At 30.1% G+C, this 14,717-nt stretch overlaps 2 protein-coding genes across 3 annotated transcripts; one reads left to right on the top strand and one right to left on the bottom strand.

Moving 5' to 3' along the window:
- The first annotated feature begins 394 nt into the window (after nt 1-394).
- On the top strand, nt 395-1,630 carry LOC127079268 (uncharacterized). The gene is made up of 3 exons (XM_051019677.1): nt 395-913; nt 1,028-1,173; nt 1,273-1,630. The coding sequence occupies exons 1-3, from the start codon at nt 395-397 to the stop codon at nt 1,628-1,630; spliced, it is 1,023 nt and encodes a 340-aa protein (XP_050875634.1).
- Nucleotides 1,631-10,409: 8,779 nt separating this feature from the next.
- Nucleotides 10,410-13,656, bottom strand: LOC127078403 (ubiquitin-conjugating enzyme E2 27). 2 transcript variants are annotated; one of them, XM_051018866.1, is made up of 6 exons: nt 13,517-13,656; nt 13,207-13,391; nt 12,975-13,023; nt 11,843-12,002; nt 11,381-11,470; nt 10,410-10,741 (listed from the first exon to the last, which is right to left on the bottom strand). In XM_051018866.1, the coding sequence occupies exons 2-6, from the start codon at nt 13,382-13,384 to the stop codon at nt 10,640-10,642; spliced, it is 579 nt and encodes a 192-aa protein (XP_050874823.1). In that variant the 5' UTR covers nt 13,385-13,391; nt 13,517-13,656; the 3' UTR covers nt 10,410-10,639. The 2 variants fall into 2 exon arrangements, with proteins under 2 accessions (XP_050874823.1, XP_050874822.1); XM_051018865.1 differs by having other exon boundaries at nt 13,207-13,517.
- Between the last annotated feature and the right edge of the window lie 1,061 nt (nt 13,657-14,717).

The raw sequence follows: 14,717 nt of genomic DNA, 5'->3' as shown, positions 1-14,717 counted from the left end.
TCAAGAAGTCATTGACGGGTAGTCTTTGAGTTGTAACTCCTTAAGCGACTAAGTTTAGTCATAATCCTTGAGAAGTCATTGACGAGTAGTCTTTGAGATTATAATCAGTTTGATTATTGAGTTAAGTCATGTTGAGAAGGCAAAATCACTCTGACAAGTGGACTTGACTAACCTAGTTAGCGGTGAACCAGGATAAAAATACCTTGTTCTTTTTACCATTGTTGTTATTATTTTTGGGTCACGAAAAACTGTCATATTTGAAATCCAATTCAATTCCCCTATTTATTGTGTTTCTTGAACCTTCAATTGGCATCAAAGTGTTGGTTCTGGTATTGACTCTTTTGTGTCAAACATTTAACAGTGTCAGATAAAGATCCATATTTTGAAACATATAATGGCACATGCAAACAATGATAAAGATCATTATTCTGCCAAACCTTCAATCTTTGATGGAGAAAAGTTAGAATATTGGAAATATAGAATTAAAATTTTCTTCATAGGTTGTGATGTAGATCTATGGGATATGGTAATAGATGGATACACATATCCTACAAATGCATATGGTACAATGTTTGGAAGAAGCAAAATGAATGAGCAGCAAAAGAAGGATCACAAGAATCAACATATATTCATAACTATATTGTTGAATGTTATTTCGTATTCAGAGTATGAAAAGATTATAAATAAAGATTTTTTTAAGTCTATGTTTAATTCATTGAAAATGACTCATGAAAGAAATGAGCAAGTTAAGAAAACTAAGGCATTTGCTTTAATACATAAATATGAAGCCTTCAAAATGGAAGAATGTTTTCTTGTCGCTTTCTTGTTTCTGATTGAGGAGATGTTCTTAGGATTTCAAACTCTTTTAGTTGGATTAAAAGTTCTGAATAAGGGTTATACCACTTCAGATCACGTAAATAAAATAATCAAAAGTTCGCCAAAGAAATGAAGGTCAGTGGTGACATCACTTAAGGTGTCAAAGGATCTGAACAACATATCTCTGAAAAAACTTATAAGTTCTCTAAAGAGTCACGAGATTGAGCTTGAAGAGGGTGAGCCCCAGAAGAAAGTAAAGTTTGTGGCTCTGAAGTCCAAAGGCAAGCCTAAGAAGGCTAAAGCTCTTCAAGCTAAAGAAGAAGAGTATGAAGAAAGCTTTGAAGAAGAGGATCAATTGTCTCTACTCTCCATAAGGGTCAACCAACTCTTGAAGTAAAGAAAAACGAAGTTCAGAGGGTACAAAAGAACAAGTGGACGATCTGAGTCAACCTTTAGGCAGAAGAAGTTTGGAGCTGACAAGGATGTTATCTACTTTAAATGCAAAAAGTCTGGACATTATAAGAATGAGTTTCCTAAACTCAAGCCTAAAAAGAATTTCTTCAAAGAGAAGAAGAAGGTTCTGATGGAAACCTGGGATGACTCTGAATCTTCAGAATATGACTCTGAAAAAGAGGAGGTTAACATGGCTCTAGAAGCTAGCACTGAAGCATCTGAATCAGAATCAGATTCAGAATTAAACTCAGACTCTGGCAAGGTATTTTCTCATCTCACTTGTTCTGAATTAGAATTATTCTTAGCTGAGATTCTTGAAAATGTTTATAAGCTTAAAAAAAGATACAAGAATCTAAAATAGATTCATGTAGTCGATTCTAAACCCCATAGTGAACTGCCAAAAGAAAACTCTATTTTAAAAGAAAAATAACGTAGTTTAGAAAAAGAAAACTCTACCCTAAAAAGCAAGAGTGAAAAACTTGAAAAAGAAATTATTTCAAAAGCTCCTATGGACTCTGAATGTGCTTCCAAGAGTTATGAAACATTTTTTTTAAAAATTCCTAACGAAGAACATAGATCGAATCAAGATTGTTTCAATGATTTATGGAGTTAGTGGAAATGGGAAAAGAGACATTGGTTATGTGAAACCAAAGAACTCTATGTTCAAGCCTAAACCCAAAAAGATTGTGATAAAGCCAAAAACTTTATACTCTCATTTCACATATGGCCACACACAGAATATATATTCTGCACAAAAACCCTGGGTTGGTAAAACTTTTGGCAGAACTTACCACAAAGGACCCAAAAATATATGGATACATAAGAATAAAATAATTTATGTAACATATATCCTTAGTAGCCAAGTTGAGACACCAGTCATGGTACCAGAACTCTGGATGATCTCGACACATGACGGGTTACAAGAGCTGGAACTTAATCCTGGAGGTTCTGTAGGCTTTGGAGGAAACCAAAAGGGTAAGATCATTGGATCTGGTACAATAGGTAATGGTACCATTTCCTCTATTATTAATGTTTTATTAGTTGAAGATTTAATTCATAATCTCTTGTCTATAAGTAAATTAAGTGACAATGCTTATGACATTATCTTCAATCAACAGTTCAGACGGACAATAAGTTAAAATATTCCAAAACATTGACAAAAAAAGATTGGGATTAGCAGGAACATACCAATAAATATAATATCTTAGTGAATCTTGCTACATAATAAATTGTTAGTATACAATAATTTATATATCTTAAGGTCCAGTTTTGCGAACAACAATTTTATAAAAATATTAACGAATTTTATAAAAATTGTTAGTATAATATATATATATATATATATATATATATATATATATAGGATTAAGTAAGGGGATTTAGGATTCTTAATTCTCTACATATCTTGAGCTACGGTTTTGCGAACAATAATTTTATAAAAATATTAGCGAGCTATTTATTGTGTCCACGTATTTGAAAAAAATGTCACATTTTTTCACATGGTCCCTTACAAAATGATGTCTAATTTTAATACATTTACTGCAATGAAAGACTTGATTCTTGATAAGATTAATTACATTTATATTGTCACATAAGATTAATTACACTTATATTGTTACATTTGAAGGGAATGCAGCCTAACTTTAAATCTTAATCCAACCATTATTGTTTTATAAAAAAAAGCTTGTGCACAATAATTGCCGTCAACTTCGTACTCGCCCTTGGTTATAAAAAATAGCAATACTATGTTTGTTTTTTTGTTTTTTTTCCCAAAAAATCAAGCATTTTCCAAAAATATGAGAGATTCCGGTAATACTTTTTTTATGTGATTTGCACCATGCAAAATCAAAGTTAAAAAATTCTACCAAACTATACTCCCTACCTTTAAGGAACCAAATACCGTGGTTAAAAATATCATTTAGATAGTTAAAATACGTTTTACAATTTTAAAATAGAATTTCTTAAGAGGCTTGAAACCTAGACCACAAATGCACCCACTAAATATGATATTAGATCAATTTGCAATTAAATAGAATTAAAATATGATAATATCTTGATATTTTGTGATATCTATTTTTCAAATAATCAGTGGCGGAACTGAGGGGACGTGGGAAGGCCACGGTCACCCCTCAATTTTTTATTTATTTTTAATTTATATATATTAAATTATTAAAACATCTTTGTTTTAAATTAAAATTATTTTTTATTTTTTATTTTTCATTCAAAGTTAGGTTAAAATACAGATAAGGTATAAAACTCTTACCTTTCCTTTCTTTCTCATATGGATTTGCTACCGGCATCGAAATCGGAACAGATTAAAGTGATCGGCATCTAACAGATAAAAAACTTTATTCATTCTTCTTTTTATAAAAAATAACAAATTAAAGTGATTGCTTGATTTGTGTTTTTGCGATTTTTAGGGTTCTTCTTTCTTGATGTGTTAAAATAATCTATATGAGGTTTATTAAGCCAATTCATAACATTGTCATTTACAAATATAGTTATACACTTTAATAAGGTTTATTAATCATTGTTGCTGCTAATTTTTAATAGTGAAGTTACCGGTATTTGAAAACGGACTAAAGTTGATTAATTAAGTTTATTAATTTTTTTCTCTTTTAATTTTTATGTTCTCTAAATTGATTCTTGGATCTGATATGATATTATAGGAAGAGTAAAGATGAATAATAGGAAAATTGATTCTTTTTTCAAAAGGAAAGCATGTGAAATTGAAAGAGAAGAGAGAGATGAAGAAATTATAATCCCGACATCCGAATCTGAAACAGTTCTTGAGAACCCAACAATTGAAGAGCATCATGATTTTGAAAATTCTTTGGAACGCGATCCTGGAAAGCGTCCTCCGATTTGGCAATATCCACCAAATAAAGTGGATGCAATACGAAGAGCTTATCTAAAATGGGGTCCATATCAAATTCATTTAGAAAACTATCCTTTGTCCGGTAACGAGGATCATCCGAGAAGGTTTCGACATACTTGATTTAGCATATTTCCATCATGGTTAGAATATTCACCATCTGAAGATGCCGCATATTGCTTACCATGTTACCTTTTTAGCAAAAAACTAAGTGGACGTCCCGGATCACTTGTCTTTATTTCTATGGGTTTTAGAAATTGGAAGAAAGTTAGGAATGGAAAATATTGTTCCTTTCTTAAACACATAGGGAAGGATCCTTGCTCACCACACAACAATGCAATGAAAGCTTATCAAGACTTGTTGAATCAAGATGGTCATATTAGAAATGTTATTCAAGTGCAAAGTTCAAGTCAAAAAATGAGTAATCGGTTACGACCCAAGACTTCAATTGACACTGTTCGTTGGTTAACACTACAAGCTTGTGCTTTTAGGGGTCACGACGAAAGTAGCAAATCAAGAAATCAAGGTAACTTTCTTGAGTTATTGAAACTTTTAGCATCCTACAATGATGAAGTTGCAAAAGTTGTGTTGGAAAATGCTCCACAAAATTGCAAGTATACTTCACATCAAATTCAAAAAGAGCTCTTGCAAATTCTTTCTAGTAGGGTGAAAAAGAGTATTCGTGAGGAAATTGGTGATTCCAAATTTTGTATCGTTGTTGATGAAGCCCGTGATGAGTCAAAAAAGGAACAAATGGCTCTTGTATTAAGATTTGTTGATAAAGTTGGTTTAATACAAGAGAGATTTTTTGATGTGGCACATGTTAAAGACAACACATCTTTAACTCTTAAGGAAGCAATATGTGATATACTTTCTCGACATAACCTTGATGTTTCTAACATTCGTGGCCAAGGGTATGATGGTGCTAGCAATATGAGAGAAGAATGGAATGGTTTACAAACCCTCTTTATGAAGGATTGTCCTTATGCATACTATGTTCATTGTTTTGCTCATCGATTGCAACTTGCATTAGTTACATCATCAAGAGAAGTCAAACCTGTTCATAAATTTTTTGAGAAGCTGATCTTTGTTGTGAATGTTGTTTGTTCTTCTACAAAGCGTCATGATGAGTTACAAGCTGCCCAATTAGAAGAAATTGCTTATTTGTTAGAGATTGATGAGATTGTAACTGATAAATGTGCAAATCAAGTTGGTACATTAAAACGAGCCGGAGATACTCGTTGGGGATCACATTACGATTCAATTTCTAGCTTGATAAACATGTATGAAGCAACTTGTTTAGTTTTTAAAAAAATTGCAAAAGATAGAGGGAGTTATGCTACACGTGGGGATGCAGATAGTTGTTACAATTACTTGAAGGCATTTGATTTTATATTTATTTTGCACTTGATGAAAGAAATCATGGGTATAACAAATATGCTTTGTCAAGCCTTACAAAAAAAATCAAGATGTAGTTAATGCTATGAACTTGGTTCGTTCAACAAAACATCTTATTCAAGGTTTGAGAGAAAATGGTTGGGATATATTGTTTACTAAAGTGGTATCTTTTTGTGAAAAGCATGGTATTGAGATTCCTGATCTTAATGATGTTCATTCAACAACAAGATTTGGACGCTCCCGTCTTGAAGAGAATCAAGTCACAGTTCAACATTACTTTAAAGTTGAAATCTTTTTCACTACCTATGGATTTTAGTGATCAAGAGAAGAATAATTTGCAATTTCAACTCCAACATTTTCTATTTGTTGCTCGTCAAGCATCAAACTTGAATAATTTATCAACTATTCAAGAACTATGTTCATGTTTGGTTGCATCTGGACAGATTGAAACTTACTTCTTGATTGATAGACTACTTCGTCTTATCATGACTCTTCCCGTTTCTACAGCCACAACTGAGAGGTCTTTTTCAGCAATGAAAATTATTAAGACTAAGTTGAGAAACAAGATGGATGATGGGTTTCTTGAAGATAGCATGATAGTATATATTGAAAGGGATATTAGTGCAAGCATTAGTTCGGAGTCAATTATTGACGATTTCAAGTCACTCGAAATGCGTAAAGCATTACTTTAAGATAGTTTAAGTCATGTAATTTAAATTTTTAGTAATTAACTTTGTATTTATTTTAACTTTAATGTTTTATTTAAAATATTATTTACATTTTATTTATAATCTTTATTTTAGATTAGCAGTCATCCCAAATTTTTTTATCCGATTCCGCCATTGCGAATAATCTCGTTAATTTATGACTAAAGTAATTCAAACAGGGCTTATAGGGCTTATGTAACACGCTCTCAAATGTTCTCTCAGCATCTAAAAAACTCTAAGCACCACTTGAAAGAAAAGATAAAACCACAAAATGTTGCTTCATTTCAACAATATATAAGTTCTATTATTCCTTCGTCATGAAACAACAATGACATTGACATGGCTTCTGCCATGCACTTCAACACACATTATTACACACGTTTTTTAAGGACAATGAATCATTTCTTCTCTAATAGTGTGTTTGTTATTTTAATATAAAAAATTAAATATTAAAAATATTTGACCAAAATTTATTATTTGAATAGAAAATATTGAAAATTATTAAAATAATATATATGTAACAAGTATTTTTGTTCAAATTAAATTTAAACAATTTCAAATAACACATAAAAATAAAAGTAAAACATTTGAAATTCAATCCTCACTCTATTCATCGTAAATATCAAATTAGTATTATTAAACTTTTAAAATTTGTAAGTTAATCCTCATATTTTTTTTAAACTGTAAAATTGATCATAAAAAATTTTCAAAAAAAAAAATTACAAACTAATATTTAAAATTTTTCAAATTTTACGAATCGGTCTTTTTAAAAATTTTAAAATTTACAAATTGGTCCCAAAATTTTCTATTTTTAATACTTTATAAAAAATGAATTTAAAAATTAATGAGTTGTAATTGACTTATTTGAATTTTGCTTAAAATTTTAAAGTGGAAGTTCAATCTAAAACACAATCCAGATGGATCAATTACAAAACACAAGGTTCATGTTTGTTGCTAGAGTTTTTCTGTAGAAATAAGATCTAGACTATTTAGAGATTTATGTCGCTATAGTTAGAACTGAGTCAGTTAGACTTGTGATAGTCAGAATGCAAGGGGATGAACCATGTTTCACTCGGTAGTTAAAAATTTTAAATGAACAATTGAGAAATTGATCTTTGTCATTCTACCATCAAGATTTGATCGAGTTTTATGGCCTGAAACAAACACATAAAGTCTATAGAACAAGAGAATAAATGGATTTCTATGAAATTGAACTACATCAAATGCATGCATGAGAGTATGGTGCGTATGTATAGGAAATACCATCAAGCATAATTCATATATGCTTGAATGTTGATGATTTACTAATGTTTGAAAGCAACAAATCTGAGATTAAAAAATTTAAAGAACTCATAATGTATCCATATACCAACATCTATCGAAACAAATCTCAAGTTAGAGAAAGGAGATTAGAAGAAGAAAAAGTTGAATTTCACAGCTTTCAAACATAGTGTTAGATCTCTCATATATTTATGTAATTGCAATCCAAATATTTATTTTGTTGTTGGTTTAGTGAGCGGGTTTATGGATGATCCAATGAGAACTCGTATGATTGCACTTAAAAGAGTGTTGAGGTATTTGATGGGCATGATGGACTATGGAATTCTATTACCAACATCTAAAAAAAACTCTTGATGCCGAGATTATTTTCTGCTGAGACGTAGACTTGTATGGAGATAAAGTGAATAGAGGAAGAACCATATATGGCTCTTTCATCCTATGAATCAGAGTACATAGCACAGTTCTAATGGAATTGAAGATTGAAGTCAAGAGATCAATCAAACTATAAATTGAAAATAAGTCAATTATTAATCAAAGAAAGAATCAATTTTTACATCGTAAGAGCAACCATATTGAGATAAGATTCCATTTTTAATAGAGTGAATCAATCAAAGAAAATTAAAGAGGTTGTATACGTGTTAACCCAAGAAGTAAAGACTAACAAATCTTTTATTTTAAGAAATGTATTAGGTATATTTGTTGTCAACTTATTATTATAGAATTAAAATAGGGGAATTTGTTTTTAGTTATTTAATCCTAAGTTGTTTAAATAATTATAATTGTCTTTATACGTGATTACTAATATATATATATATATATATATATATATATATATATATATATATATATATATATATATATATATATATATATATATATATATATATATATATATATATATATATATATATATGATTTTATACAAATGATTAGGGATGACAATGAATAGGGTATAAACATTGTATTATAGTATTCGTCCTGGTACTTGTTGTTTGAAAAAATACATGTACCTTAGTTTTTATTCATGTGGGCATCAATTTATGTACCCGTACACGTATCATATGAGCACCTAAGTATCCATATCCGTACCCATTTACCCGTATTTTTAATAAAAATAATTAATCAATTATAATTTATCATGTAATTTTAAATTTTAATAACACTTAAAAAAATCCAAGAATGTTATTATTGAATTAAAAAATAAACAAACATTTATATAGAAATGCATACAAGTTTAATAGAGATATATTTTATAAAATTGATAAATTAACTTGTGTATGTAATAATAAAAATAAAAACGCATAAATATATATTGTGTAGGTATGGGGCGGGGTGGGTACTAAAGTACCTGTACACACGCTCATACTAGTTTATTTTAATTGTTCGTGCTCGTGTTTGTATCCATTTTGTTGGATTTTTCCTATTCGTTATGAATAAATTTTGTGGGTATCCACTAGGGATGAGTCTAATTGTCATCGCTATAAATGATGTAAAATATATTGTATTTTATTCTTGTAAATCGTAAATTGTCGTGTTTTTGTTTTTAGTCCCTAAATATATATATTTTAAAATTAATCCCTCTGAATATTAAAATCATTTTGGTTTTAATCCTTAAACAAGAAAATTCAAAGAAACCAAAATTTGCAAAATTTAAATCTGTAGAAAAATTCGAAAGAAAACTGCAAATTTTCCTACAACTTTTAATTTTAAAAATTAAAATAAAAAAGATTTAACATTCATAAATCATTTTCTTAAAAATGAAAATTTTATGAACTAAAAATAAAAATACATAAACTTACTGTATGAAAAGACTATTTAAACATAATTAAATACAATTTTCACTATAATCTCTTAATTTTCTTTTTATTTCTCTTCTCCTTATTTTTTGAAGTGCAAGAAAACTCTTGCTCTAGCCATTTTCTAAAGAAAATGTTTTTGATCTATGAAGTATTTCAAATGTATTTAGTATTTTTTTAAAATAAATATTAAATATTTATAAGATGTATATTCGGAAGTGTTTATAGATTATTTTAAAAAAGATTGAATATTACATGTATGTGAAGATTCTAAAATAGCATCAAAATTTGTAAAATTCATTGAAATCACAAACAGGTACTAGCCTTTGTGTATATCTATTTAAAATGCATAGTAATCCATTGCCATTAAGAGTGTCTTTCAAATTTTTATTCCCTAAAATAGTATAAATCTTATTTAAGAGAGTCTTTCAAATAAGAATTAAGAGAGAAAAATGCATTTATAACCTCCTTACTTTGAATCTCCTTATAGTTTGTGGTCAAATTAATTAAATTCTTTAAGAAATATAAAATTTTAAACAATTTAAATAATCCAATTAAAATTTATTTAAATTTAAATTATTTATATAATCTATTTGACATTATGAAAACTTCGGAGTCATTTTTTTAAAAAATAATACTAATTTGTGTCTTAAGAATACAAGTTAAAAGATAAATAAATAAAATTTAAAAGTTGTGTATTAAATTTATTTAAAACTAAGAGATAAATATAAAAGAAAATAGGAAATTATGTGTTGAATTCATTTAAAACATTTTTGTTTTTTTTAATACATAATTTTTATTTAACAATTTTTAGTAAGTAATTTAACCTTTCTTAAATTTTACTTTTAAAAAACTATTTCATAAACTTTCATTATTTAACAATTTTTCATTTATATCAAAATTTTATTAGCATCAGTCTTAATTAATAATTTTAACCATTCTCCATTCAAACGTTAAATATAAAAGATTTATGGGCAATATTTTCCCCAAATCGACCCACCTCTTTGATCCGATTAACCTTATATCATCACATAATCGAACATGATTTTTCCATGCTACTTAGAACAAACATCAAACAGAAAGTTTAAGACCAAAAACATAATTTCACCGTTTTATACGTGCTACGATAAAATTAGGACAATGTAGAGTACAAAGTTTCAAAAGAGAAGAAAGGGCAAAATTAACCTGAAATACTATATGATTTGGTTATTATATCTATATATTCAATGAACCTTTTTTTGTCTATGTGTCTCAAACATCTTCCATCGGACACTTCATATAAACTTCACAATGATCATGACCCTTTAGTCAATCTACAACAGCCTTTCAAGAGCCAAATTTTCATCACCACCAACGGCTTCCAAAATGCTTCTTACTTGAGCTTCAGGAAATCCCATCTCAACGAATTTCTGAACCTGAAAGAAAGTTGAATAGAAATTGCATTATTAAACTTCATCAAACAATATCATCATAATTAATACAGTAGCAATGGAAATAATATCATTACTATAAAGTAGCTTAATTTCATATTTTCATGCTTACCAAATAAAAAGCATAACATCAATGTTCTTGAACTGGTAATGCATATCAACAGCAATTATGGTATAAAATTATAGTACACATAAATATTAACTAGAGCATTATCAAATTTTCTTCACTAAAGAAAGTGTTTTAACAACAAAAGATGTTGGAAAAATTAATATACAATTTGGTCACTAATATGCCAAATTTCACAAATACATTCATTCATTTTTTCAAATCACTTTTTTCATCAACTACAGTTAAGGAGTAGTTCACATGGCACGCTACCTACACAAGGGCCACATGTTACCTACATGACAAAATAATAGATTTTTAAAGAAATTGGCACACTCAAAGACTAATTCATATAAACAGAGTTTCAATGACCAAAGTAAAATACAATTTACTACTTTAAGGGATTAAAAACATAACATGTGTCCACTTTTAAAAAGGTCACGGCGGGTAATATCAACTAAAATATATTTAATGATGTGCTTCCAAATTCCAAAAAATAAATGCATCAAGTTTGTTACCTTATCTTCAACTCCACGAGATGATGTCTTGGCAAAACTTTCTGTCCAGTAGCGAGCAGTATTGACAAATGTCTGATAGTCTTTGAGGTACTGCATTATCCATAGATAAACAATGGTTTATATAGAATGACATATGACTATAGAAGTTGATCTAGTAGAAACTTAACAAGCATACAACAACAGCAACCAAGTCTTATCCCACTAAGTGGGGTCGACTACATGGATCAACTTCTATCAATATATTCTATTCAAGACCATGCTTCTGACCAAATCGTTAATCTTGAGATCTTTCTTAATAATTCATCGCATAGTTTTTCCAAGTCTTCCTCTACCTCTACGAGACAAACTTCTCTTAGACAAGCATAAAAGTATTCAATATATTGAACTTTGTTAGTTCCACACGCAAAACATTTGAGAAGAACCATAAGAGTAAAGATACAACGACACAAGAATGAAGCAGACCTGCTGTGCCACAACAGCATCTTGAGGATCATCAGGCTGAGGAGCAGAAAGAAGTGCTTGCACAGAAAGCAGTGCAGTCTTCAGAGTCAGTGCTGGGCTCCACTGATCTTTCAAGATGTCCAGGCAAATAGCCCCACTTTGGCTGCTGATGTTTGGGTGCCTTCAATGGTTATATGCATTGCAAAATTAATAAACCGAACAGATATTTATTGAACACTAATGCATTTAGTGCCACATTTTCAGTGCATAAGTAACTAAATTGCTCATACTATAAATACTAAGATAGAACATAGATTCAATAATCATATGCTACTTCAGGAGCCTGAACACCTAATGACGAGGCAACTGAAACAAGCACGAGAAGCTTAACTGCCAGATTAGTAATCAGGGTGAGATGGTGAAAGAGAAAGATTAACAAAAGATGACATACAAAACTCATCATATCAATATTTTGAGACCAAATACCACACTATAAACAACACTAAATGAAAAGGACCAGCATATTAAGCTTCTCTAGTAGGTTTAGAGGTTACACCGGCATCAATACTCAATAATTAATTCAAGACAGATTGAAACCCTGGCATAAAATGTCAAAACAATTTCTATATCACACATGAATAAAGGATGGTCTTAGAAGAGCTTATCTTCAACCAAACCCAAAATTTTATTATGGGATTACACTATAGATTTCCAGAAAAATAACATGCCAAGTAACAAATGCAATAGTTTTAAACACTAACAAATTAGAACAGTGTGTTTGGTTTGCTTGTATCTTTCCATCTAGTTTCATGTTTTCAAGAATGTTTAAAGGAAATGTTGACATACCAAAATCTTGAAAATAGTAAACAAAGTAGCATTTTTATGGTTGAGTAAAAACATTTCAACTAAAAAAGAAAATAAACAATAAACCACGGTAGATATCAATGAAATACAAAGATCCCAATAGATCAGCATCATTAACGGGTGCAGCAGAAGATTTTAGCAGGCCGCCAATTCACTGGGTTGCACACTTAACACTGCCAATCACATACTCTACCGTCATACTCATGTAAAACTTAACCACTATGTTAAGTAATCCAACAAGATTCATTAATCACAAAAGAGATAGAGAACAGAAACAACATATCCATACCAGACTTTGGTTGTAAACTTCATCTTCGGGGGTTCAAATGGGTATCCATCTGCAACAAAAATAATAAAAACGAATCGTCAATGATGATAAATTTTTTCAAAAAGCATTATACTAAACAACAGCGACAATCAATCTTTTACCCAGACCATGAATTGAAAACCCTAGCTAACTCTAATTGAAAAACAATAATTGGGGATAAATAGCAAGAAACCGAATACGAATAGTTTAGTACCGGGTATTGTGATTTCAATCTGAAAAACACCGCCTTCGTAAGGAGTTCCGGTAGGGCCAGGAATGGTTCCGATCAAGTTAACGAGATTATCACTTTTCGGACTGACCTGAATTCCCGATCCCGCAGCGTCTTTACGGCATTCGACAAGCTCCTTCTGAACGCGAGAAAAGTCTATCATCTTGAATCTGAAAGAATGAAAAAAAACCCTAAAACTCAGAAAGTGGTGGTGAGAATTAACAAAAAGAAAGGTTGAGAAATGCGAAGGATTATAAAGAAATGAGGAGGAGGAGGAGAAGAAACGGTTTGGGACCTTGGTTGGGTGCGGCACAGAAGAAGCTAAGAATAAAGCCCGTTTCTTGCTTTTCACTTTTTACTTACTCATGAAAGTAGCAGTGAGTGGCCAGTGTTTTTTTAATTATTTATTTATAGACAAGTACACTTAGTTAGTTACTCTTTTATTGAAAATTTATATATTAATTTTTGAAAAATTGTTGGAAACTTTTTTTTTTGTTAGTGCTTAGGAAGAATTTTTTTTTCCTTCTTTTCTTAAGAGTTTTTTAAATTTGAATCTTTTGAATCCTTTACTTGAATTTCATGCTTTTCCAATCTTTTCAAGTTCTATTTCATGTTTTTGGAATTTTCTGAACAAATTTGTAGATATCATATTAGATAAACAATATTTTTTTCGATATCGTTGTCACTTTCGGTTGTCATGTCCTGGTCAAAGATCTAATCACTTTAAGATTAAGCGCATTGTTTGTTAGTAAAAGTGTTACCAAGAGCAATCAAGTGATTGGTCAAGTGCACAAATCTTTTCAACATGTCAAGAATTGATTTTAGGGGTTGCATTCTGAATAATTCATATTCTTGACATAAATTATTCAATCTTGATCTTTTTACTTTAATGGTTCCTTCATGAGTGACTACTAACGTATCTAATATTTGTTTTGTCGTTGTGCATTTAGAGACACGAAAAAATTCATTAATGCTTAGTGCTGCTTGAAAAAGATTCTTTACTCTCTTGTCATAGATAACTTTTTCTTATCATCAGCGGTCCATACACTTTTGATCTTTGTTCTACCAATGCCATAACAACACTTGTGCGAATAAAGAGACAATTTTCTCCAACATCCCAAACTTCTTCTCATTCTACTTCTAGATGCGTTTGCATGTAGATTTTTCAAAAATCAAAGTATTCACCACAAAACAATGAAGGCTTGTTGTTGCTACCACCGTCTTTAAAAACTGAATTTACGGAAGCTGTCTTCTGAAACTTAGGCGCAAGTTACCTTAACTTGCTTTGATGCCAATTGAAAGTATTGAGTGCGCAATTTAAGGGTGAGGTGAATTAGACTTGCTGGATTTTTCTGGTTTTTATGCAAGTTCCTTTTCTTTTTCAATTTTCTAGTTTAGAATAAAGTGTATGGGCTCTTTTGAAAGATGTATAACCGAAAATTAAAGTGCCGAAAGTAAAGAACACAATGATATATCCTAGTTCCTCTTTTCAAATA

The sequence above is a fragment of the Lathyrus oleraceus genome, chromosome 5 (genome assembly GCF_024323335.1).
Source record: "Lathyrus oleraceus cultivar Zhongwan6 chromosome 5, CAAS_Psat_ZW6_1.0, whole genome shotgun sequence".
NCBI lineage: Eukaryota > Viridiplantae > Streptophyta > Magnoliopsida > Fabales > Fabaceae > Lathyrus > Lathyrus oleraceus.
Note: the sequence above shows the minus strand (reverse complement) of the source record. Positions and strands in the feature narration are given on the sequence as shown.